The sequence below is a fragment of the Bos indicus x Bos taurus genome, chromosome 5 (genome assembly GCF_003369695.1).
Source record: "Bos indicus x Bos taurus breed Angus x Brahman F1 hybrid chromosome 5, Bos_hybrid_MaternalHap_v2.0, whole genome shotgun sequence".
In the NCBI taxonomy this organism is placed as follows: Eukaryota; Metazoa; Chordata; class Mammalia; order Artiodactyla; family Bovidae; genus Bos; species Bos indicus x Bos taurus.
Genome location: NC_040080.1, coordinates 41,847,911 through 41,873,408, shown reverse-complemented (window position 1 = coordinate 41,873,408; position 25,498 = coordinate 41,847,911). Strand labels below are relative to the sequence as shown.

The 25,498-nt window shown below is 41.4% G+C and overlaps 1 protein-coding gene across 5 annotated transcripts; it reads right to left on the bottom strand.

Annotated features, from left to right (window-relative positions):
- Nucleotides 1-5,859: 5,859 nt before the first annotated feature.
- Nucleotides 5,860-16,319, bottom strand: ETFBKMT (electron transfer flavoprotein subunit beta lysine methyltransferase). Of its 5 annotated transcripts, none has more exons than XM_027541660.1 (5): nucleotides 16,160-16,319; nucleotides 15,175-15,292; nucleotides 13,393-13,827; nucleotides 11,056-11,186; nucleotides 5,860-6,371 (listed from the first exon to the last, which is right to left on the bottom strand). In XM_027541660.1, the coding sequence occupies exons 3-5, from the start codon at nucleotides 13,716-13,718 to the stop codon at nucleotides 6,028-6,030; spliced, it is 801 nt and encodes a 266-aa protein (XP_027397461.1). In that variant the 5' UTR covers nucleotides 13,719-13,827; nucleotides 15,175-15,292; nucleotides 16,160-16,319; the 3' UTR covers nucleotides 5,860-6,027. The 5 variants fall into 5 exon arrangements, with proteins under 5 accessions (XP_027397461.1, XP_027397464.1, XP_027397463.1 ...); XM_027541663.1 differs by having other exon boundaries at nucleotides 13,393-13,775; XM_027541662.1 differs by lacking the exon at nucleotides 15,175-15,292.
- Nucleotides 16,320-25,498: the final 9,179 nt, after the last annotated feature.

Sequence of the window (25,498 nt, the reverse complement as noted above, 5' to 3'; positions counted from 1 at the left end):
TATCTCAAACACCTTCTTGTACCCACCTCATAAATAATTAAGAGAAGATAACAGAAACAGGGTTGTAGATATTTAAAATTAAACCTACTCTTGGCCTCTTCAAGTCAATGTCAAACAGTGCTCCAGAGTATAATTCCCTTTAATTTTCTCCTTCTTATCCTGCCGAGAAAGACATTACCCAGCAGAATATCCTGAATTTTCCAAGAATATGTCAACAAAACTCTTTCTCCTCAAATACCATCCAATACCACTGTAGCCTATAATTTCCATTAATGTTTACCAATGCGGAATCAAACTTTTGAGTTTATAATTGACCCCCAGTAGATCAATGGAAATTGGATACAAGAATTGATTTATTGGGTTATAATAATCTCTGACTTCTAAATTCAGGAATCAGAAGATCCTCTGTTGACCTCAGCTCCAAAACTCCCATGTAATGATCCTGTTTTCCTATCTAAGCAACAACTTTCTCCTAACTGCTTTCTCTACATTTCTGTTGAATGACTGTAACTATGATCACATCTCCCTGGTATCCTAATCCCATTGGCATGTGTGTATTATTAGAAAGCATATAATGCAAGTGTCATAACGAATTCCTAAGTAGTATGTAAGAACAAGAGTACAGTTGACCCTTGAACAACATGGGTGTGAACTACACTTTATGTGTTTTTGTTTGGTTGGTCTTCAATAAATACTTCAGTATTATGCAGTCCATCCTCGGATGCAGAAACTTGGATTTGTAATGTAAAGTTATATGTAGATTTTCAATTCTAAGAGGGTGGTTGGCGATTGTCAGCACCCTAACCCCCACATGTATACAGAGTTGCATTTTATACTTCACTTGTAATATGTATTGTGGTCATGTTTTGTTTTAAATTGAAGAACAGGAAATATAGTACATAAAATCAGTACAAAATTACAAGACCCAAAAGTAAAAACTAGGTCTCCCTCCCACCCTCATCCATCAGCCATCTGGTACCCTTTCAGAACACAACCATTCTGACCAGTTTCTTAACTTACCTTTCCGAAGACATATGTCTACTGCAAATAAATATATATGCTTTACACATACATTCATATGTAGGTACATACACATCTTTTTTTTTTTTTCATAAATAGTGGTATACTGTACATATAATCCTTCACATTGCTTCTCGTTTATGTCCTAACATTCTTATTGATATATAAGATCCTGACAACTTGGGATATTTGTGGTATAACAAACTGTTACTGATCTTGAAATGAAGTCGCTCAGTCGTGTCCGACTCTTTGCGACCCCGTGGACTGTAGCCCACTGAGCTCCTCCGTCCATGGGATTCTCCAGGCAAGAATACTGGAGTGGGTTGCCATTTCCTTTTCCAGGAAATGACCTTAATAAACCATAAAAATGCATCATAAGGTATCACAGTACTGAGTATGTTGTTGTTGTTGAGTCACTCAGTCCTGTCCGACTCTTTTTGAGACCCCATGAACTGCAGTACATTAGCCTACCCTGTCCTTCACCAATTCCCAGAGCTTGCTCAAGCTCACGTCCATTGAGTCAGTGATGCTATCCAACCATCTTACTCTCTGTCGTCCCCTTCTCCTCCTGCCCTCAATCTTTCCCAGCATCGTGGTCTTTTCTAATGACTCACATCTTCCCACCAGGTGACCAAAATATTGGAGCTTCAGCTTCAGTATCAGCCCTTCCAATGAATATTCAGGGTTGATTTCTTTAGGATTGACTGGTTTGATCTGCTTGCAGTCCAAGAGGCTCTCAAGTGTCTTCTCCAACACCACAACTCGAAAGCATCAGTTCTTCGGCGCTCAGCCTTCTTTATGCTCCAACTCTCAAAACATCTGTACATTACTACTGGAAAAGCCATAGCTTTGACTACACGGACCTTTGTCGACAGAATAATGTCTCTGCTTTTGAATATGCTGTCTAGGTTGGTCATAACTTTTCTTCCAGAAGCAACTGTCTTTTAACTTCATGGCTGCAGTCATCATCCGCAGTGATTTTGGAGCCCAAGAAAATAAAGTCTGTCACTGTTTCCTTTGTTTCTCCATCTATTTGCCATGACGTGATGGGACCAGATTCCATGATATTCATTTTTGAATGTTGAGTTTTAAGGCAGTTTTTTTCACTCTCCTCTTACACTTTCATCAAGAGGCTCTTTATTTCCTCTTTGCTTTCTGCCATTAGGGTGGTGTCATCTGCATATCTGAGGTTATTGATATTTCTCCCAGAAATCTTGATTCCGGCTTCTGATTCTTCCAGCCCAGCATTTCCCATGATGTACCCTGCATAGAAGTTAAAATAAGCAAGGTGATAATATACAGCTTTGGGGTACTCCTTTCCCAATTTTTAACCAGTCCATTGCTCCATGTCTGGTTGTAACTTGCTTTTTTTGACCTGTATACAGGTTTCTCAGGAGGCAGGTAAGGTGATCTGGTATTCCTATCTCTTGAAGAATTTTCCAGTTTGTTGTGATACACACAAAGGCTTTAGCATAGTCAATAAAGCAGAAGCAGATGGTTTTCTTGAATTCTCTTGCTTTTTCTATTACTCAGTGGATGTTGGCAATTTGATCTCTGGTTCCTCTGTCTTTTCTAAATCCAGCTTGTATATCTGGAAGTTCTTGGTTCACATACCATTGATGCCTCAGTTCAGTTCAGTCCCTCAGTCATGTCCGACTCTTTGCGACCCTGTGAACTGCAGCACGCCAGGCGTCCCTGTCCATCACCAGCTCCTGGAGTTCACCAAAACTCATGTCCATCGAGTCGGTAATGCCATCCAGCCATCTCATCCTCTGTCGTCCCCTTCTCCTCCTGCCCCCAATCCCTCCCAGCATCAGAGTCTTTTCCAATGAGTCAACTCTTCGCATGAGGTGGCCAAAGTATTGGAGTTTCAGCTTCAGCATCAGTCCTTCCAATGAACACCCAGGACTGATCTCCTTTAGAATGGACTGATTGGATCTCCTTGCAGTCCAAGGGACTCTCAAGAGTCTTCTCCAACACCACAGTTCAAAAGCATCAATTCTTCGGCGCTCAGCTTTCTTCACAGTCCCACTCTCACATCCATACATGACCACTGGAAAAACCATAGCCTTGACTAGACGGACCTTTGTTGACAAAGTAATGTCTCTGCTTTTGAATATGCTATCTAGGTTGGTCGTAATTTTCCTTCCAAGGAGTAAGCGTCTTTTAATTTCATGGCTGCAGTCACCATCTGCAGTGATTTTGGAGCCCAAAAAAACAAAGTCTGACCCTGTTTCCACTGTTTCCCCATCTATTTGCCATGAAGTGATGGGACCAGATGCCATGATCTTCATTTTCTGAATGTTGAGCTTTAAGCCAACTTTTTCACTCTCCTCTTTCACTTTCATCAAAAGGCTTTTTAGTTCCTCTTCACTTTCTGCCATAAGGGTGGTGTCATCTGCATATCTGAGATTATTGATATTTCTCCTGGAAATCTTGATTCCAGCTTGTGCTTCTTCCAGCCAAGCTTGGAGGAATTTGAGCATTAGCTTGCTAACATGTGAAATGAGTACAATTGTGCGGTAGTCTGAACATTCTTTGGCATTGCCCTTCTTTGGGATTGGATTGAAAACAAATCTTTTCCAGTCCTCTGGCCACTGCTGAGTGTTCTAAATTTGCTGGCAGCAAATTTTCTAAATTTGAGTGTAGCACTTTAACGGCACCATCTTTTAAGATTTCAAATAGCTCAGCTGGAATTTCATCACCTCCACTAGCTTTATTCATAGTAATGCTTCCTAAGGCCCATTTGACTTCACACTCCAGGATGTCTGGCTGTAGGTAAATGTTGGCAATTTGATCTCTGGTTCCTCTGTCTTTTCTAAATCCAGCTTGTACATCTGGAAGTTCTTGGTTCACATACTGTTGATGCCTATAACTACACCATAGTAGTTATCTGGGTCATGAAGATCTTTTTTGTATAGTTCTTCTGTGTATTCTTCTGGGGTTTCCCTGGTGGCTCAGAGGGTAAAGCATCTGCCTACAATGCAGGAGACCCAGGTTTGATCCCTAGGTTGGGAAGATCCCCTGGAGAAGGCAATGGCAACCCACTCCAGTACTCTTGCCTGGAAAACCCCATGGACTGAGATGCCTGGTAGGCTACAGTCCATGGGGTCGCAAAGAGTCGGACACAACTGAGCGACTTCACTTTCACTTTCTGTGTATTCTTGCCACCTCTTCTTAATATTTTCTCCTCCTGTTAGGTCCATACTGTTTCTGTCCTTTATTGTGCCCATCTTTGCATGAAGTGTTCCCTTGGTATCTCTAATTTTCTTGAAGAGATCTCTAGTCTTTCCCATTCTATTGTTTTCTTCTATTACTTTACACTATTCACTTAGGAAGGCTTTCTAATATCTCCTTGCTATTCTTTGGAACTCTGCTTTCAAATGGGTATATATTTCCTTTTCTCCTTTGCCTTTTGATTCTCTTCTTTTCTCAGGTATTTGTCAGACATCCTCAGACAACCATTTTGCCTTTTTGCATTTCTTTTTCTTGGGGATGGTTTTGATCACTGTCTCTTGTACAATGTTACAAACCTTCTAAACTCTTTATTTTTATCTATGTTTCTTAATTGATGCCCTATTATGTATTAACCTATACTAGGCACTTTATACTTTCATTTAATACAATAACCTTTTGAAGTACAGTACAAATTTATTACTATTAACATGTTATAAATTAAGAAATGAAATCTCAGAAAGCTTAACTCACCCAAAATGCCAACTAGAAAGTGACAGAGTGGTCACACTCTAAAGCCCATGTACTCGGTACCATACTAACTGCATCTCTGATATTTACAGGTAATTTTTTTTAAATATAATATTCTTCTGTATTTTTTATTTTAATTCAAAGATACACTGCAGTTGTTCTCAACTATAGAAACCGACTCTGCTAAAACATCTCATTCCAAAAAACTTAAAAAAATTGAATTCCTCTCTGCTACTTAAATTACATGTGGTTACTATTGGATCAGATCAGATCAGATCAGATCAGTCGCTCAGCCGTGTCCGACTCTTTGCGACCCCATGAATCGCAGCACGCCAGGCCTCCCTGTCCATCACCAACTCCCAGAGTTCACTGAGACTCATGTCCATCGAGTCAGTGATGCCATCCAGCCATCTCATCCTCTGTCGTCCCCTTCTCCTCCTGCCCCAAGTCCCTCCCAACATCAGAGTCTTTTCCAATGAGTCAACTCTTCGCATGAGGTGGCCAAAGTATTGGAGTTTCAGCTTCAGCATCATTCCTTCCAAAGAAATCCCAGGGCTGATCTCCTTCAGAATGGACTGGTTGGGTTTCCTTGCAGTCCAAGGGATTCTCAAGAGTCTTCTCCAACACCACAGTTCAAAAGCATCAATTCTTCAGCGCTCAGCCTTCTTCACAGTCCAACTCTCACATCCATACATGACCACAGGAAAAACCATAGCCTTGATCAGACGGGCCTTTGTTGGCAAAGTAGTGTCTCTGCTTTTGAATATGCTATCTAGGTTGGTCATAACTTTCCTTCCAAGGAGTAAGCGTCTTTTAATTTCATGGCTGCAGTCACCATCTGCAGTGATTTTGGAGCCCAGAAAAATAAAGTCTGACACTGTTTCCACTGTTTCCCCATCTATTTGCCATGAAGTGATGTGCCCGGATGCTATGATCTTCGTTTTCTGACTGCCTTGTATAATTATATTCCTATAGCAGGATGAGGGCATGGCAACCCGTTCCAGTATTCTTGCCTGGAGAATCCCTACGGACAGAAGAGCCTGGTGGGCTACAGTCCATGGATTGCAAAGAGTTCAACATGACAGAACAACTAAGCACAGCAGTAAAACTAGGAAAAAAAAAAATACAGATAGAGATTTTTGCATTTGGCTTACTGTAGAACAAGTTATATGACAAAGGCTGACAAAATTTTAACCTCATATTTCGAAGCAAGATTTACCATTTAACACAAATTGAACCAGACAGTCTTTTCAGGTTAAACCCAAACATAGCTATATCCCCTATTGGAGGAACTTCAACAGCTCAAGGCTGAAACTGCCACACCGTGCTTATTGTCAGTCCATTGTTATCCTGCCTTGTAGGCTCTGGAAGTGAATATTCTGCTACTTTGTGCAGTTGATGCTGAATGCTATGTCCAGTGAATTGGGGTCGCCCAGGGTCACCAATCAGTACTTGAGTTCTGTGGGTCTCAAAGCAGTTCTTCAGCCATTGAAGCAGACTGTCTGCAAGGTCTTCATCATAAAACATATCTCCAAGGACAACAATGTCCCACTTATCTTGTTCCAAATCCAAAATGTTTTTGATTAAAATGGGAAAAGGATTCAGTTGGTTCAACTCACAATTTAGTGTAATAGCCATTCCTGCAACTTTAAAAAAAGGACATGGTGAATCGGTATATGCTAGGTTATTTTCATTTCCTACTGATTAAATAATTTTAGAGAATATCCAATAGGTTTTTTTTTCTCTTTTCTGTTGAAAGCTGTTTTTTTAGGTAAAGAAGCGTAAACTGTAGGCTATTTCCTATAATGTTCAAATATATGACTATTCTGAAAACCAAACAATACCACACACCTGGAAAAGGAGAGGTTTTAAGGAATATTTGCTTATCTCAACAAGACCATTTAGAACTAACATCAAAAAAAGATGTCCTTGTCAACCTAGTGGGGTGAAATGTAAAACTAGAAGTCAAGAAATACCTGGAGTAACAGGCAAGTATGGCCTTGGACTACAAAATGAAGCAAAGCAGAGGCTAACAGAGTTTTGTCAAGAGAACACACTGGTCATAACAAACACCCTTTTCCAACAACACAAGAGACAACTCTACACATGGATATCACCAAATCATCATCATCATCACCAATACCAAAATCAGATTGATTATATTCTTTGCAGCTGAAGACTGAGAAGCTCTATACAGTCAGCAAAATCAAGACCTGAATCTGACTGTGGCTCAGACCATGAGCTCCTTATTGCAAAATTCAAGCTTAAATTGAAAAAGTAGGGAAAATCACTGGGTCATTCAGGTATGACCTAAGTCAAATCCCTTATAATTATATAGTGGAGGTGATGAATAGATTCAAGAGATTAGATCTGGTAGACAGAGTGCCTGAAGAACTACAGACAGAAGTTTGAAACATTGTACAGGAGGAAGTGACCAAAAGCAAAAGAAATGCAAGAAAGCAAAGTGGTTGTCTGAGAAGGTCTTACAAAAGGTTGAGGAAAGAAGAGAAGCAAAAGGCAAGGGAGAAAGGGAATGATAAACCCAACTGAACACAGAGTTCCAGAGAATAGCCAAGAGAGATAGGAAAGTCTTCTTAAATGAACAATGCAAATAGAGGGAAACAACAGAATAGAAAGACTGGAGATCTCAAAAAATTTGAGACATTAAGGGAACATTTCATGCAAGGATCGGCATGATAAAGGACAGAAATGGTAAGGACCTAACAAAAGCTGAAGAGATTAAGAAGAGGTGGCAAGAATACACCAAAGAACTATACAATAAAGGTCCAAATGACTCGAATAATGACAATGGTGTGGTCACTCACCTAGAGCCAGACATCTTAGAGTGTGAAGTCAAGTGGGCCTTAGGAAACATCACTATAAACAAAGCTAGTGGAGGTGACAGAATTCCAGCTGAGCTATTTCAAATCCTAAAAGATAATGCTGTTAAAGTGCTGCATTCAATGTGTCAGCAAATTTAAAAAACTCAGCAGTGGTCTCAGGACTGGAAAAGGTCAGTTTTCATTCCAATCCCAAAGAAGGGCAATGTCAAAGAACGTTCAAACTACTGTAAAATTGCACTCATTTCACATGCTAATAAGATTATGTTCAAAATCCTTCAAGCTAGGCTTCAGCAGTCACTGAATGGAAAACTTCTAGATGTACAAGCTGGATTTCGAAAAGGCAGGGCAATTAGAGATCAAATTTCCAACATCCGTTGGGTCACAGAGAAAGCAAGGGAATTCCAGGAAAACATTTACTTCTGCTTTATTGGCTATGCTAAAGCTTTAAACTCTGTGGATCACAACAAACTATGGAAAATTCTTAAAGAAATGGGAATACCAAACCATCTTCCCTGTCTCCTGAGAAACCTGTATGTGGGTCAAGAAGCAGTAGTTACAACTGGACATGGAACAATGGACTGGTTCAAAATTGGGAAAGGAGTACACCAAAGCTGTATATTATCACCTTGCTTATGTAACTTCTATGCAGGGTACATCTTGTGAAATGCTGGGCTGGATGAAGCACAAGCTGGAATCAAGATTACTGGGGGAAATATCAATAACCTCAGAACAAAGCTAGTGGAGGTGATGGAATTCCAGTTGAGCTATTTAAAATCCTGAAAGATGAGGCTGTTAAAGTGCTGCACTCAATATGCCAGCAAATTTGGAAACTCAGCAGTGGCCACAGGACTGGAAAAGGTCAGTTTTCATTCCAATCCCAAAGAAAAGCAATGCCAAAGAATGCTCAAATTACCGCACAATTGCACTCATCTCACATGCTAGTAAAGTAATGCTCAAAATTCTCCAAGCCAGGCTTCAGCAATACGTCAACCATGAACTTTCAGATGTTCAAGCTGGTTTTAGAAAAGGCAGAGGAACCAGAGATCAATTGCCAACATCTGCTGGATCATGGAAAAAGCAAGAGAGTTCCAGGGAAACATCTATTTCTACTTTATTGACTATGCCAAAGCCTTTTGACTGTGTGCATCACAATAAACTATGGAAAATTCTGAAAGAGATGGGAATACCAGACCACCTGACCTGCCTCTTAAGAAACCTATATGCAGGCCAGGAAGCAACAGTTAGAACTGGACACGGAACAACAGACTGATTCCAAATAGGAAAAGGAGTAAGTCAAGGCTATATATTGTCACCCTGCTTATTTAACTTATATGCAGAGTACATCATGAGAAACGCTGGGCTGGAAGAAGCACAAGCTGGAATCAAGATTGCCGGGAGAAATATCAATAACCAGATATGCAGATGACACCACCCTTATGGCAGAAAGTGAAGAGGAACTAAAAAGTCTCTTGATGAAAGTGAAAGATGAGAGTGAAAAAGTTGGCTTAAAGCTCAACGTTCAGAAAATGAAGATCATGGCGTCTGGTCCCATCACTTCATGGGAAATAGATGGGGAAACAGTGGAAACAGGGTCAGACTTTATTTTTTTGGGCTCCAGAATCACTGCAGATGGTGATTGCAGCCATGAAATTAAAAGACGCTTACTCTTTGGAAGGAAAGTTATGACCAACCTAGATAGCATATTAAAAAGCAGAGACATTACTTTGCCAACAAAGGTCTGTCTAGTCAAGGCTATGGTTCTTCTCCATGTATGGATGTGAGAGTTGGACCATGAAGAAAGCTGAGCACCGCAGAATTGATGCTTTCAAACTGTGGTGTTGGAGAAGACTCATAAGAGTCCCTTGGACTGCAAGGAGATCCAACCAGTCCATTCTAAAGGAGATCAGTCCTGGGTGTTCATTGGAAGGACTGATGCTAAAGCTGAAACTCCAATACTTTGGCCACCTGATGCAAAGAGTTGACTCACTGGAAAAGACTCTGATGCTGGGAGGCACTGGGGGCAGGAGGAGAAGGTGGGGACAGGAGGAGAAGGTGACGACAGGATGAGATGGCTAGATGGCATCACCAACTCGATGGACATGAGTCTGACTAAACTCTGGGAGTTGGTGATGGACAGGGAGGCCTGGCGTGCTGTGATTCATGGGGTTGCAAAGAGTCGGACATGACTGAGCAACTGAACTGACTGACTGACCACTCTAATGGCAGAAAGTAAAGAAGAACTGAAAAGCCTCCTGATAAGGATGAAAGAAGACAGTTAAAAATACTGGCTTAAAACTCAACATTCAGAAAAGATCATAGCATCTGGTCCCATCACTTCATGTCAAACAGAGGGTGAAAAGTGGAAGCAGTGACAGGTTTTATTTTCCTGGGCTCCAAGGTCACTGCTGATGGAGACTGCAGCCATGAAATTTTTAAAAATGCTTACTCCTTGGAAGGAAAGCTATAACAAACCTAGACAGTGTATTAAAAAGCAGAGACATCACAAAGCAACAAAGGTCCATATAGTCAAAGGTATGGTTTTTCCAGTAGTCATGTATGGATTTGAGAGTTGGACTTTAAAGAAGGCTGAGCACTGAAGAATTGATGATTTTGAACTGTGGTGTTGGAGAAGAATCTTGAGAGTCCCTTGGACTGCAAGGAGATCAAACCAGTCCATCCTAAAGGAAATCAACCCTGCATATTCATTGGAAGTACTGATGGTGAAGCCCCAATATTTTGGCCACCTGATAGGAAGAGCCAACTCATTGGAAAAGACCCTGGTGCTGGGAAAGATTGAAGGCAAAAGGAGAAGGGGCAGCAGAGGATGAGATGGTTAGACAGCATCACCGACTCAACGGCCATAACTTTGAGCAAACTCTGGGAGACAATGAAGGACAGGGGAGCCTGGCGGGCTGCAGTCCATTGAGTCACAAAGAGTTGGACAACAATGAAGACTTTTGGTCTGTCATGGCTGTATAAGAGACAGGAAAACAAGGCTTATGTTTGAGCAGGATGACAACTTGGAACTGAGAGTCCTATATATAAGGCTTCTCAAGGGCTAGATCCTCAATGAAAGGGAAGACTAGAGAAAATCAGGTAAAATTAACACTTACCTGTCTCAACTTGGGTTCGAATGGAATAAAATCTCCCTCAAATGCCCAGGTCTATCTTCACTTGGGTTTTGGTCAAATAAACACTACCTACATATTTCAGGAAATCCCTAGCCCAGAGATGACCAACAGTAACTGTTCCCAGGTTGGTATCACTTTGGGATATCTGCCAGACACAAATACAAGTCCTCCTGTCAAAAATGCACCATTAACTCAGGCCTTACAGGGTTTCCACAGACAATGTCCCACTGAGTTCACCATATTAGATTATGAAATACAACATGGAAATGGCTTATGGTGTTGGAGCAACTGTAGATATTTATCCTGGAGGAAAAAAAAAAAGATGAGCTCAAAATATTCAAAAATATGACACTTACTAGGGTCTATGTCATTGGCCAAGATCCTTAAGGCTCCACTCATCTTAGCAGCAATGGCTGTAGCTCCACATCCACTCCCAATATCTAACACAGATTTTCCTCTGACAACATCAGGATTATCCAAAAGATACCTAAATTAGAAAAGGGAAAATATAATCTAAGACAGATGGGAGGCCAGTAAGAGGTGTCCAATATTTTTTCTTTGGATTGATTGGACAAGGAAATAGTGAACCTTAGCAGAAGAATTCAGTCCAACACTGGCAAGTTTGGCCTGAATAGAGTGAGAAAAAAATGTCAGTTTTAAGAGCTGGGCAGAGATGGCAGAGAGAGGACCTAGTCATTTTGGTCTGTTACTTTACCAAGTGCAAAGAGCAGTTCCATACAACTGACTAATCATGCTTTTAAAGTCAACTTTTTAAAGTATTGAGCATTTACTACAAACCAGAAACCACCAACCACCAAAAATACAGACTGACAAAATACTGTTATAATCAGGACTCAGTAAGCTAGATCCAAAATTCACTGTCTCCTTTTCATTGTTCATCAGAAAGTGGTTTTACCTACAGCTTAAACTATATAAAAATGACCTCTCTGGAAAGGTACCATCAAAGTCCAGTTCAACCAAAGAATGTGGACCTGGGCTAAGCAGTTACCAAACAAGTGAAGACGAATGGGCAAACAGTGAAATGATAAATGTCAACTGACACCTGACCTCACTACTGGAAAAATAAAGAGCAGAGGAAATTCCCTGGTGGTCCAGTGGTTAGGACTCCACATTTTCACTGCCAAGGGCCTATCCCTGAGATCCTGCGATCCAAAAAAAGACTAAGGAACAATGGCAAGGCAGGGGTGTAGTGCCCCATCTAAAGGGACAGCTGTTACCCATCTGGAGGTAACAGTTGCCACAACAGAAATTAGGTGTTAGCAGAGATTTGAATCTGATGTTAGCAGAGATCTTTTCTTTTCTTTTCTTTTTTTTTTTTTGGCCATGTGTTTTGGCTTGCAGGATCTTAGTTCCCTGAATAGGGATTGAAGTTGGACCAGGCAGTGAAAGTGCCAAGTAACTCCCCAGAGATTCTTATTTTTCAATTGAAGTAAATTTTTACATGCTTCAAGTTTTAAATGATAGCAACTGATTGTTTAAAAGTTTATAAGTAAAACAAGTTTACAAAAACATATCCATTTTTTTAAAACAGAAAACACATCTGTGGATCACCAATTTGTGACCTCTGATTCAGTCTCTTAAGGAATCTGATTGCCCTTATATTTGGAGTTGACACACAATTTGCATAGGTATCACTTGCAAAGATATCACTTATTTTTTTAAATGATACAAGTAAATATAGGAAAATTTGGCAACACAACAACCAGAAAATTGGAATTGATACCACCTGGAAAGTTTTCCAGAACTCAGGATTTTCCAAAAAACTCTATGTTTGCATTTATTCATTTTGCATTTAAAACTATATACAAACTGGACTTCCCTGGCAGTCCAGTGGTTAAAACTCCATGCTTCCAGTACAGGGGATGCAGGTTCAATTCCTGGTCAGGGAACTAAGACCCCACACGCCACATAGCGTGGGCAAATAAATAAATTTAAAAAACTAAATACAATCTGAGTTCTGCTAGACCATACCATTCCTGTGAAAGAGAAGTTCCTTATACATTTCCTTGATGTTCCTTGAAACATCAAGGCATTAAAAAATTAAATCATTTACCAATCTAAGAGCAAAGACTAGATTAAAATGCTGAAAGTTCTTGCATTTGTTTCAGCGACTGTTTTAATAAAAAGCATTGTGTGTATATGTGAGAAAATGTCCTAAAGAAGACCTTTGCAGTATGGGGAGTTGAAAGGGGGAACCTTAAAAATGCAGATTCAAGTCCACCGGAGTGCTGTCCCAATCACTCATATCCCTCATTCTTTGGGTGCTTGGGAAAAGGCAGTGGTGGAGGAGCAACATTTACAGAATTAAACCAGGAGGAGTGGGGGGCTTTAAGTTCCACCAAGGATCTTCATGGGCATCACAAACCATGAACCTGAGAACAGTGTGAGATTTCTGGATCATTACCAGTTACCTAGGGTCTTGACAGCTGACCTAGGATTTCTCTTGGGGAGAGAACTATATATGGGGAAACACCTTGGTAAGCTTGGAATAGAAGGGAAAACCATGCAACAAAGCAACCCAGAACTGTTCCTAAACTCTAATAAAAGAATTTGGGGTTTTGTTTTTTTTTTTTTTTTTTTGAGGAACAGGGAGAATGTGGAGTTGGAAGGGACAGAAAAGAGAGGTGGTGAGGAGCCGTAAAGGTTCCCGCTTCACTTAAGGCCATACATACCTAGACAGGGCTTGGCCCCCTGGCCAGTAGATTGCCCAGTAAGGATCCCTGAGGGGCCACAAGTCAGCTCTCTCCCACCAGAACTTGCATCTGGGGGTCAAAAGCCGCAACCGGATTTCAGGGGTGAGGCTGCCACTGCTGGTGACTTCAGTGTTCTCTTCCAGGAAAGCTTTCATCTTAGGGTCCAAAAGGCTTCTAGTTCCTCTCCAGGGGCAGTGACCCCAGGGAAACAAGGGGAAGCCACTGCTTCTCACAGCCTTCCAGAGGACAACATAGCGGTTCATGGGAAATGATGCAAACACTCTCCACCCTGGGCTCAAAGCCATCAGTCTGGTCCCAAAGCACAGGTATGCTGGTGTTGCTCTTGATAAGAGCTCCTTCTCCTGGGGAAAGAGTTTGGTTGCCAAACTGATCTCAGCTGGAGTCACTAGACCTCTAAAAACATAATAATAATGAAAACTCTAACATTTCCAAATCCTATCACATAGTAAGAAAATATTAGTGTTCCTCTGTAGCAGATGATGCACAAGTGCAAGTTCACTTTAGATGAAAGTTTTTTTGTGTTAATTTAGGAAAATCCAATCTTCTAAAACATGCCTTTTCATTCTTTATGAACAACAGAATCCTTTTAATAATTTAGAAAACCAAATATATAAGCATTTGGTTTTGATAGAATCCTCAGAACATTCCTATTAGATAAAATAAGGTATACCCTTAACATTCTTTCATTCATTTAATAAGTCATTTTCCTTTAAGCAGACACTGTTCTTGATAACCGTGAACAAAATAAACAAAAGCCCCTATCTTCAGGAAACTTAGATTCTAGTGATGGAATAGAGCAGGTCATCAGGGCAAACACAGTTCTTGCCTTTATGGAGTCTAGCCAAGAGTTATGCAGATTATCAAACTGTAACTGTGGTTAGAGACGTATAAATTATACTGACTGGTCAATAAAGATAAGCCTAGCATATGGGGACTTTCCTGGTGGTCCAGTGGTTAAGAATCCACCTTTCAATGCAACAGATTCAATCCCTGGTCTGGGACTAAGACTGCTTGTCACAACTACTGAGTCCTCATGCTCTACAGTCCGTGCACCACAGCTAGAGAAGCCTGCCCACTGCAACAAAGACCCAGCCCAACCAAAAATAAATAGCCCTAGCATAAAACATCAATGTAATTAAGATTGTTTTTTCCTAAAACAAACAAAAAATACTATGGATTTAATTGTAATAAAAGAATATCAAATCACTTTCTGTAAATACCTCTGATGAGTCATTTTCACCAAACCTGAACTTAATAGAAAGACATTTTGATTAAGAATAAGTAGGAATGAGGAAGAGAAGTTTAAACACAAATTATACACCAAGTTGTTTGGAACCTTTGGCCTGTTCTGCATAAATATTTTAAATAGTCTTAAATTCACCCAAATATTTAGAGTTGTTCAGTTGCTAAGTCAAGTCCGACTCTTGCAACACCATGAACTGCAGCACTTCCAGGCTTCCCTGTCCTCCACAGTTTGCTCAAATTCATGACCCTTGAGTCAGTGATGCCATCCAACCATCTCATCCTCTGTCACCCCCTTCTCCTCCTGCCCTCAATCTTTCCCAGCATCAGGGTTTTTTCCAGTAAGTCAGCTCTCCCCATCAGGTGGCCAAAGTACTGAAACTTCAGCTTCAGCATCAGCATGAGTCCTTCCAATGAATATTCAGGTTTGATTTCCTTCAGGATTGACTGGTTTGATCTTGCTGTCCAAGGGTAGGGGCCCCAAACTCAAATGCCTACCTGGAGCCAGACTGGTGATAAATGAGTGATGCAGGCTGGTTGCTGATAACAGAGAGGCTGTGGCAAACTAGAAGGTGTTTCAAAACAGTCCAACGGAGCCAGCAAGCTGCAGCCTGTCCTGGGACATATGGCCAGATCTTTTCATTTTTCAAAATAATCCACAGACTTCCCCGGCAGTCCAGTGGCTAAGACTCCCAATGAAGGGAGCACAATCCCTGCTCCTGGAACTAAGATCCCATCTGCTGCAAGTCCCCACCCGAAAAAAAAAAAAAAAAAAATTCCCACTTTTAAACGCAGGAATTAATTAAAATGTCAACACAGAAGGAGGGTCAAAATGCCTGTCAGGCCACTAGTCTGTGAACTCGGGATAGATTTTAAGTGGGTGTCAGCCCACATTTATGCCCTTGTAATCACAGGCTCTCTTAACAGCCTGACCTCATTGGACTCATTGCGTAGGAAGGATTGGGTCAGCCCTTGAGTCTAAGGTTTAAAAAGAAAGCAGAGCAAATAGGAGACTATTTTGGACATAGTGTCATCCAAACCGATGCCGCCCCCTCCCACGCCAAGCACCAATGAAGCATCTGTTATGAATATGTGAGTAAGGGGGGAACACTGGGTATTTGGATTAATTAGTAAGAAAGTGAAAGTGAGTGAAGTCGCTCAGTCGTGTCCGACTCTTAGCGACCCCATGGACTACATCCCACCAGGCCCTCCGTCCATGGGATTTTCCAGGCAAGAGTACTGGAGTGGGGTGCCATTGCCTTCTCCGTTAACAGCGGCTAGGCATATTATATTTACTTGGAGCTGGTATACTTGGTGACAGCCTTAGTGCCCTCGGACGCGGCGTGCTTGGCCAGCTCCCCAGGTAGCAGCAAGACAGGTTTGGAGCTTTTGCAAGCTCCAAAAGCGTTAGCACCTTATTTTCCTCCGAGGAGGAAGGGAGTCAGCCTTAAAGGGGCAGGCACAGTCTTCCTTTTCTCCTTACCTGTCTGTGCTAACACCACCCTGGGGAGCAAAGCATAGGGCAAGTCAGTCACTTTGCCTTTGCGCCTCTTTTGGCGCTTTCTTTACAACTGCTCTCGGGATCCAGAATTCCCGGCGTCGCCTGCTACAGCACCCCTGGCCCCGCCCCTGCCCCGACCTCCTGCTCCGCCTTCCTTCCCGGCAGCGCTCTCTCCCTTCACCCGGGCTTCTTAAAGGGACAGAAGTGTGAAACCAGAGGGTGCCCTGACCTCGCTTGGAAAATAAGGGAATGTCAAATACTGATTTCTAAAAAATACGCTCTGAAGCCGTGGAGCATCTGCTTTGTGCCCATCACACTTCTAGGTACTGGGCATAGGGTGGTGAGCCAAATAGACACAGCAGAAATCCTTAATGACACATTCAGCTGAGATTAAATCATAATATGTCCTGATTATAATAATTTTCATACACGTACAATCTTTTTTGTTTCTTTAATTGTAACTTGTCATTTCAATTAACGCTCACTGATTCTATTGTTAGTAATAATTCCTAATAGATATTCAAGATCTAGGGACTTCCCTGGCAATCCAGTGGTTAAGACTCTCATTATCCCAATGCAGGGGGCATGATCCCTTGTCAGAAAACTAAGATCCCACATGCCACACGGTGTGGCAAAAAAAAAAAAAAAACAGATCGGTTTGTCTCAGGATTTTAGTGTTTAACCAGCTAATGTATTCTATCATAGAGACAGTTTTCAAATTGATCTTCTTTCCATTCCTCTTGCCTTGCCCTTAGATCTGCGTTATGATTGCTTGCCTGAATTCCTGCAACTGGTTTCTCTGCAATTCTGCCTTTTATATCCCATTCACTATTGTGCAATTTAAATGTTTTTTTCTGAAACTTTCATTCCATAGTCCAAAAAAAAAGGATTCCTACAAGATAAGCTAAGCAGATAAGCCAAGAGAAACAGACTGTAAGCCCTGAGAAGCAAACCTGGACTTTCTTTTCTATTGTTTGCTGTTGATTTTTTATTTTTATTTATTTATTTTTGTCACAGGGCAAAAATCTTAGTTCCTTGATAAGGGATTGAACCTGTGCTCCCTGCAGTGGAAGCCTGGAGTCTTAACCACAGGACAGCCAGGGAAGTCCCTTTTGTTCTTTTTAATTGAGAGAAAGAATTGTCTCTCTTTTATCAAAACTGACCCAAATGCAACCAAGCAGACCTGTCAATTGTTTGGTAACAACTGAGCTATCTATCTGACCTTGTGATTTTTGCCTTTAAATATCTGCCTACATCTCTGTACATGTTCCAATTCCCTAATAACTGGACACTCTTGCAAGTTAAAAAAAATAAATCTCATACTCAAATTTGTCTTTAAAGTTTTTTTTGAACAAGTTATTTAAGTATACTTATTAGCTGTGTGACCTTGGGCACATTATTAAACCTTCCTAATGAATGGGGATCAGGATATGCCACTGTAGCACAGGAATTGTTTTGAGTGAAAGAGATTTGAGTTTCTGAAATCTCTTATCTGCCTAAAGCAGACTCTCCCCAAAGAACTCAATTGTCATAAAAGCCCTCCTTGAAAACACCCTTAATCTTCTTGGACTTGAAAAGTGGACACCACACCCAAACAGACATTGTCTCAAGATTATCATATCTCTTATCTATTCTCCTAGTAAACCACTTATCTTTCCAAAATGTCATTCCTATAAGCTCTCTTTCCCTATCACCTATGATGGAATAAAATGTATGTTTTTTAAGGCAGGACAAGAAAATTTAAGCGTAACACATGCCCTCCTGGACAGGGCTCTCCCTAATCTGCAATGTGCTTCTTCATTATACATTAACCAGACCTCCTCAAACACAGAAATGTCTGCTCAACCATAAAGTTCGTTTTTCCCTTCTTCTGACGCCAGCAATGTGACTCCTTAGAAGATAACATTCCTTTCCTAATCCTGTAAGGGGTCATGGTGACCTGCTGCTCCCTTCCTACATGTAGGTCTGGACTTCATGTCTCTGCTGAACTGTAAAATGTCAGTGTACCAGTTTGATGAATGATCCTTTGTCTCAAAAATATATAAATGTGCTTTTGACTTCTAACCAAGGGGAACAGTCTGCAGAGTTATCTGACTGTCTCTAGTGTTATAGCCTTCAGGTTGGCTAGGGAAAAAAAAAAAACCCTCTATTTCTTCTTTAGATTTACTATTAATTTTTCATCAACACCAACTGAGTTAGATATATAAACACAAAAATTTAACCACTCCCTATGAGCTAGTCATCACTGAATTCTCCTGTGTGTATGGTATGTGTTGCATATATAAACTTGGGTTTTTTTTTTCTCCTGTTAATCTGTCTTTTGTGAGTTTAACTTACAAATCCCAGACAGTGAACATAAGAAGGTAAAGAAAAGCTTTACCTCCCCTACACTAAGTATCAGTTTTCTCATCTGTAAAATAATGATGATAATAACAATGTATTGAGGATTTAATGAGATAGAAAATAAAGTGCTTGGCACAGTTGCTGACATATCTGAACAGTGTGATTATCATTATTGAAACTATGGAGTTAGTGTTGGTATTAATAAGAAATAAGACTGGAAGATGAAGATCGGGTTTTCAGTGAAGAGCGACGGGATCAAATTTGAGTTTTAGAAAACAGTTTTAAACTGTGGGTATCAAAGAGAGAGGTTGGACTGAAGGAGACATCAGTTGAAGAACCTGGTGGTAACCCAAAGAAGAATTAATGAAGGCATGGGAAGAATGCACACATTTGAGTGTGACTCAGCAAAAGCCATTGGCAGGACTTGGAGACCAATTAAATATGCTTGCTTAACCATGTGCGTGCGTGTGCTTAGTCACTCAGTGGTGTCCGACTTTGTGACCCCATGGACTGCACCCCGCCAGGCTCCTCTGTCCATGGGATTCTCCAGGAAAGATACTAAAGTGGGTTGCCATTCCCTTCTCCAGGGGATATTCCCAACCCAGGGATCAAACCCAGGCCTCCCTCATTGCAGGCAGATTCTCTACCGTCAGAGCCACCATGGTTAAGCTAGCTATGCTTAACCATAATGATAGACAATCCAAGGGCAAGATGTCATTTTTTTCTTTATCAGCTTGACCTGGGCTCTTAATCACCATGCTATTTGATCTCATTCTTCCCTGCTTGAAATCCTGTCTGACTTCCCAAGCAGTCAATATCAGAGCCAAATTCCTGATCACAGCTTCCTAAGCTCTTGGTAACCAGTCCCTGCTTACCCATCTTGCCTTTAGAAAACCCTTTCTCTCCTACACTTTGTTTTCTTGTAATAAGCCCTTGTCCTCTCACTTCATGCCTTGCTTCCAACAAAGTTACCGGGCCTACCACACATACATCCCCTCCTCACTGTCCCTAACCACCTCCTCATTTTTCAGAATGCAGCTCAGAGTTAAAGCCCTCAGAAACCATTCCCAACACACACACTGATCTTGACATTTCATTAGCTTCCTATGGGCATATCCAGCAAGAATACCATGCAAACTGTCATTGTCTGGCTCCTCTACTGGACTTAGAGGAAGACCATTTCATTCCTCTTTTATCTTCTGCCACAGTTAAGACATTCAATAAATTGAGTTAAGTGAAAGAAAAACCAAATAAAGAAGGAAATTAGCAAATATTACATATCAGTATCTCATTTCCAAATTTTATTTTTAACAGCTTTTATGAGGTAGAATTGACATACAATAAATTTCACAAATTTCAAGTGTACACTTTAATGTCTTGCTATGAAATTGTCCCCAAAATCAAAAGACTGAACATCTTCAGTGCCCTCTGTTATCCCTCCCTCTTGCCCTTCCGTACATCCTCTCCATCCTCAGTAGCCTCTGATCTGCTTTCTGTCAGTATAGTTTGCATTTTCTAGATATTTATGTAAATGCAGTTTTACAGTATGTACTCTTTTTTTTGGTTTTTTTTTTCACTCATCATAATTATTTTGAGATTCATCTATGCTATTTCATGCATCAGTTATTCATTCCTTTTCATTGCAAAGTAATTTTCTATTGCATGTATATATTGTTGTTGCTGTGTTGTTCAGTTGCTAAGTTGTATTCAACTCTTTTCAACCCCACGGACTACAGCACACTTAGCTTCCCTGTCCTTGACTATCTCCCAGAGTTTGCTCAGACTCATGTCCATTGAGTTGGTGATGCCATTCAACCATCTCATCCTCTGTCTCCCCCTTATTCTCCTGCCCTCAATCTTTCCCAGCATCAGGGTCTTTTCCAATGAGTCAGTTATTCCCATCAGGTGGCCAAAGTATTGGAGATTCAGCTTCAGCATCCATCCTTCTGATGAAGATTCAGGGTTGATTTCCTTTAGGATTGACTGAGTTCAAGGAATTCTCAAGAGTCTTCTCCAGCACAGTTCAAAGCATCAATACTTCAGTGCTCAGCATTCTTTATGGTCCAACTCTCACATCCTACATGACTACTGGAAAAGCCAGTATGTATGTATAATATGTGTTTATTCATTTATCTGTTGATGAACAATCTGGGGGATTTTGTTTATTTACTATTACAAACAAAACTGCTGCAAACTCTTGTGCACTAGTCTTTGTATGTGCTCAGTCGCTTCAGTCATGTCTGACTTCATGCAACCCCATAGAATCCATGGGATTCTCCAGGCGAGAATACTGGAGTGGGTTGCCATTTCCTTCTCCAGGGGATCTTCCTGACCCAGGGATCAAACTTGTGTCTCTTATATCTCCTGCACTGGCAGCTGGGTTCTTTACCACTAGCATCACCTTCAGAGCCCCAAGTCTTTTATAGACATATGCTCTTTTTTTCATTGGGCAAATACTTAGGAGTGAAATGGCTAAGTCACACGGTGGTGTGATTAACTGCAAACCTCTTCCAAAAGGGTTGTCATTTTACATTTCAATCATCAGCGAATGAAAACCCCGGTCTTTCAAAGAGATGAGAAAAATAATTTCGTTTTTCTGGGTTGCTTCAGTTCAGTTCAGTTGCTCAGTCATATCCAACTCTTTGCAACCCCATGACTGCAGCATTCCAGGCCTCCCTGTCCATCACCAATTCCCGGAGTTTACTCAAACTCATGTCCATTGAGTCAGTGATGCCATCCAACCATCTCATCCTCTGTCATCCCCTTCTCCTCTCGCCTTCAATCTTTCCAAGCATCGGGGTCTTTTCAAATGAGTCAACTCTTCACATCAGGTGGCCAAAGTGTTGCTACCTATTCATTTTACAATATGAAAACACCACTCACACCAAGCGTCTGAACATTTAGAAAAAACTTGAGTTGATGATACCCACAGTAAGTTCCTGCTTTGCTTTCTGCAGGGCACCTTTTAAAATAACAACTTAGAGGAAAGCCTGATTAAAGTTAGCAACCTCTGCCCAACCACCTGGAGTAACAGGTGCTTGCTACCCTGCTCTCCACTTCCTACTTACCTAGCTCTCCTTTTCCACAGCTCAACGTACCCCCCTTGCTTCTGGGATCTGGAAGTAATAATAAATCTTGTGATTCTACTTCCTTTGTGTGGGTATACTGAAACTGCATCTTCACTTAACATGACCCATGGGCTTCAGTTCCCCAAACTGGGAGCTTATTTGCTGAGGGAGCTACATACTGACCCTGAGTGACTTTTGCCCCTTCATTATTCAGGTCATAATTTACATATTCTTATATATGTGCATGTGTGCTTAGTCACTCAGTCATGTCCAACTCTTTGTGACCCAATGGACTGCAGCCCACCAGGCTCCTCTGTCCATGGGGATTCTCCAGGCAAGAATACTGCAGTGGGTTGCCATGCGCTCCTCCAGGGGATCTTCCCAACCCAGGGATCAAGCCTAGGTCTCCTGCATTGCAGGTGGATTCTTTACTGACTGAGCCACCATAGAAGCCCATTCTTATATATACATATAATTTACTTTTAGCTGCACTTGGTCTTTGTTGCTGTATGGACTTTTCTCTATCTGCTGCAAGTGGGCACTATTCTCTAGTTTTGGTGCACAGGCTTCTCACAGTGGTGGCTTCTCTTATTGCAGAGCACAGGCTCTAGGGCAAACAGGCTCAGTAGTTGTGGCTCCCAGGCAACAGTGTACACGCTTAATAATTGTGGTGCACAGACCCAGTTGCTCTGTAGCATGTGAAATCTTCCTGGACCAGGGATAGAACCTGTGTTTCCTATATTGGCACCAGATTCTTTATTACTGGGCCAACAGGGAAGCCCTCTATATATACTTAACTCAGTACACAAGCTCTGGCTTCTCAACACATTCCACATCCTCATCTACACTTCTTTCTTTCTGATTATAGACATCCTAGGAGGCATGAAGTGCTAGTTCATCATGGTTTTAATTTGCATTTCCTCAAAGACTAACAGTGTCTCAGCATCCAAATTGTTGCATTATTTTTCTGATCTTTCATAATTTGGGCACATTTAAAATAGGCATTTTTTAATCTATGTTTTTCCTCAGTGCTGGAAGAATAGTTCAATAAAGCTAGTGGAATTATCTGGAATTATGAGAGAAAAATAACCTTTTTTAGACAATTTATTTATAAATATAACACAATTGGCAGATGTTTATAAATACTGATTCTAAATAAATTTGTAAATATAGCTATTTTAAAATTATTTTATGTATTTACTTAGTGTTGGCTGCACTGGGTCTTTGTTGCCATGCGTGGGCTTTCTCTAGTTGTTGTGAGGTGGGGTTTGCAATGCACGGACTTCTCATTGCTGTGGCTTCTCTTGTTGCAGAGCACAGGCTCTTGAGTGCAGGCTCAGTATTTAGTTACTCCCCAGCGTGGGATCTTCCCTGACCAGGGATCAAACCTGTGTCCCCTGCATTGGCAGGTAGATTCTTAACCACTGGACCATCAGGTAAATGCTTGTAAATATATTTCTAATAAAATATTTACTTCAATCAGCCTTGAGATATGAACAACAGATAAATTGTACTTAGGAAAGTGTGATTTGCCTCTGCCATCCCAGAATGTGTTTCTTGCCAGACTTTAAATTAAGTTTGAGGTTTTGGATTTTCTAGAGCTTTGGCTTCCTCTTTTCTCCCTCAAACTGCCCTTGCAAAAAGTCTATAGCACCATGTCTTTTTTAGGCTTCCTTTTCTCAGTTCCTTATCTGCATTTGCAGTCTTCAGTTGGTCACTTGGCAAGCTTTTATTTAATTTTATTTTTTTGGCTGCACCTCACAGCGCATGAGATCTTATTTCCTTGATCAGGGATCAAACCTATACCCCTTGCAATAGGGGCACAGAGTCTTAACCACTGGACCACCAGGGCAATCTCTAGACAAATGTTGAACACCTGTCACTGAATCTTGCCTAAAAATCCTGACATCTGGCCCTTTAAGACCAGTCTGTTATAAAAAAAGATTGTGGGCCCACAGAGATGTGAAATCCTCAACCAACTAAATCCATAGTGCCATCTAGTGGTAATGTAGGTGTCTCCGAGCAAAAATGGTAAAAATTTTAAAATAATACACAAGATTCTCACCCACAATTTGACCAGACACTGGTATACACGTTTAGTTGTACGATGCAACAGAAATACTTATCGCTGATTAAAGTGAAGGCCTAAAATTTATGAAAGAATGGGTATCACTCATGATTCTATCTCTGTCTCACACAAATACACGCACACACACTCCACAACTAACCCATCAGGAAATCCATAGGCTTTTCCTTCAAAATGTACTAGACTCTGAGCTCTCTTCACCACCTGCAGTGCTTCCCTCCAGTACACCCAGTGTCAGGTGATTATTGTGACAGTCTCTGAACCAGCCCCTAGATTTCTGTCGTCTTCTCCCGGTGATCTATTAACAACAAAAGAGCTAAAGTGATCCTTTGAGAAGGAAGTGAAGTTATCAGCACTTCACTGGAGCCCTCTGACAATGCCCTATTGTTCCTTCCTGGCGTGACTTCCACTCCGACTGCTTTCCCCTATTTTGACGACCTTTCATACACACTCGACCAACTTCTACTGTTTTGTTTTTTGTTTGGCCGTGGTGTGTGGCTTGTGAAATCTTTTTTTTTTTCATTACTTTTTAAATTTGTTTTTGGCTTTCCTGAGTCTTCGTTGCTGTATGAGCTACTCTCGAGTTGCGGTGCGCTGGCTTCTCATTGCAGTAACTTCTCTTGTTGTGAAGCATGGGCTCTAGGGCATGTGGGCTTCAGTAGTTGCGGGACTCTGATGCTGGGAGGGATTGGGGGCAGGAGGAGAAGGGGATGACAGAGGATGAGATGGCTGGATGGCATCACTGACTCGATGGACGTGAGTCTGAGTGAACTCCGGGAGCTGGTGATGGACAGGGAGGCCTGGTGTGCTGCAATTCATGGGGTCGCAAAGAGTCGGACACGACTAAGCAACTGAACTGAACTGAACTGACTCTAGAGCACAGGCTCAGCTGTTGTGGCACAGGGGCTTAGTCGCTCCACGGCATGTGGGATCTTCCCAGATTGAACCCATGTCTCCTGCATTCACAGGCAGATTCTTTACTACTGAGCCACCAGGGAAGCCTGGCTTGTGAGATCTTAGTTCCCCAACTACGGATTGAACCCCATCCCTTGGCAGTGAAAGCATGTAATCTTAACCACTGGATGGTCAGGGTGTTCCTTCAACAATTGTCTTAAGTGTTTTGTTTGGTTTTTGGCTGTGCTGGTGTTCATTGCTGCAGGTGGGCTTTTCTCTAGCTGTGGTGTGCGGACTCCTCTTTACTATGGCTTCTCTTGTAGCAGAGCATGGGCTCTAGAGCTCTCAGGCTTCAGTAGTTGTGTCATGTGGGCTCTAGAGCAAGGGCTCAATAGTTGCAGCACGTGGGCTTAGTCACCCCGAGGCATGTGGAATCTTCCCAGACCAGGGATCGAACCTGTGTTCCCTGCACTGGCAAGTGAATTCTTGACCACTGGACCACCAGGGAAGTCTAGATTAACTTCACCTGTTTTAGAGTTTCACATAAATGAAATTACACAGTTTTTTGTATCTGGGCTTCTTTTGCTGGGCATAATGTTCTTGAGATTCAGCTACACTGTTGTTTGTATTGTTGTACCTCCCTCACAACTCCCTCCCCAGCCCATCCCTCTAGGTTGTCCTGGAACACCAGTTTTAGGTTCCCTGTGTCATACAGCAAATTCCTATTGGCTATCTAATTTACATATGATAATATATTTGTTTCATTGCTACTCTTTCAAACAATCCCACCTTCTCTCTCCCCCACTGTGTCCAAAAATCCATTCTCTATGTCTGCATCTCTATTGCTGCCCTGTAGATAGGTTCATCAGTACCATCTTTCTAGGTTCTGTGTATATGCATTAATATATGATATTTGTCTTTCTCTTTCTG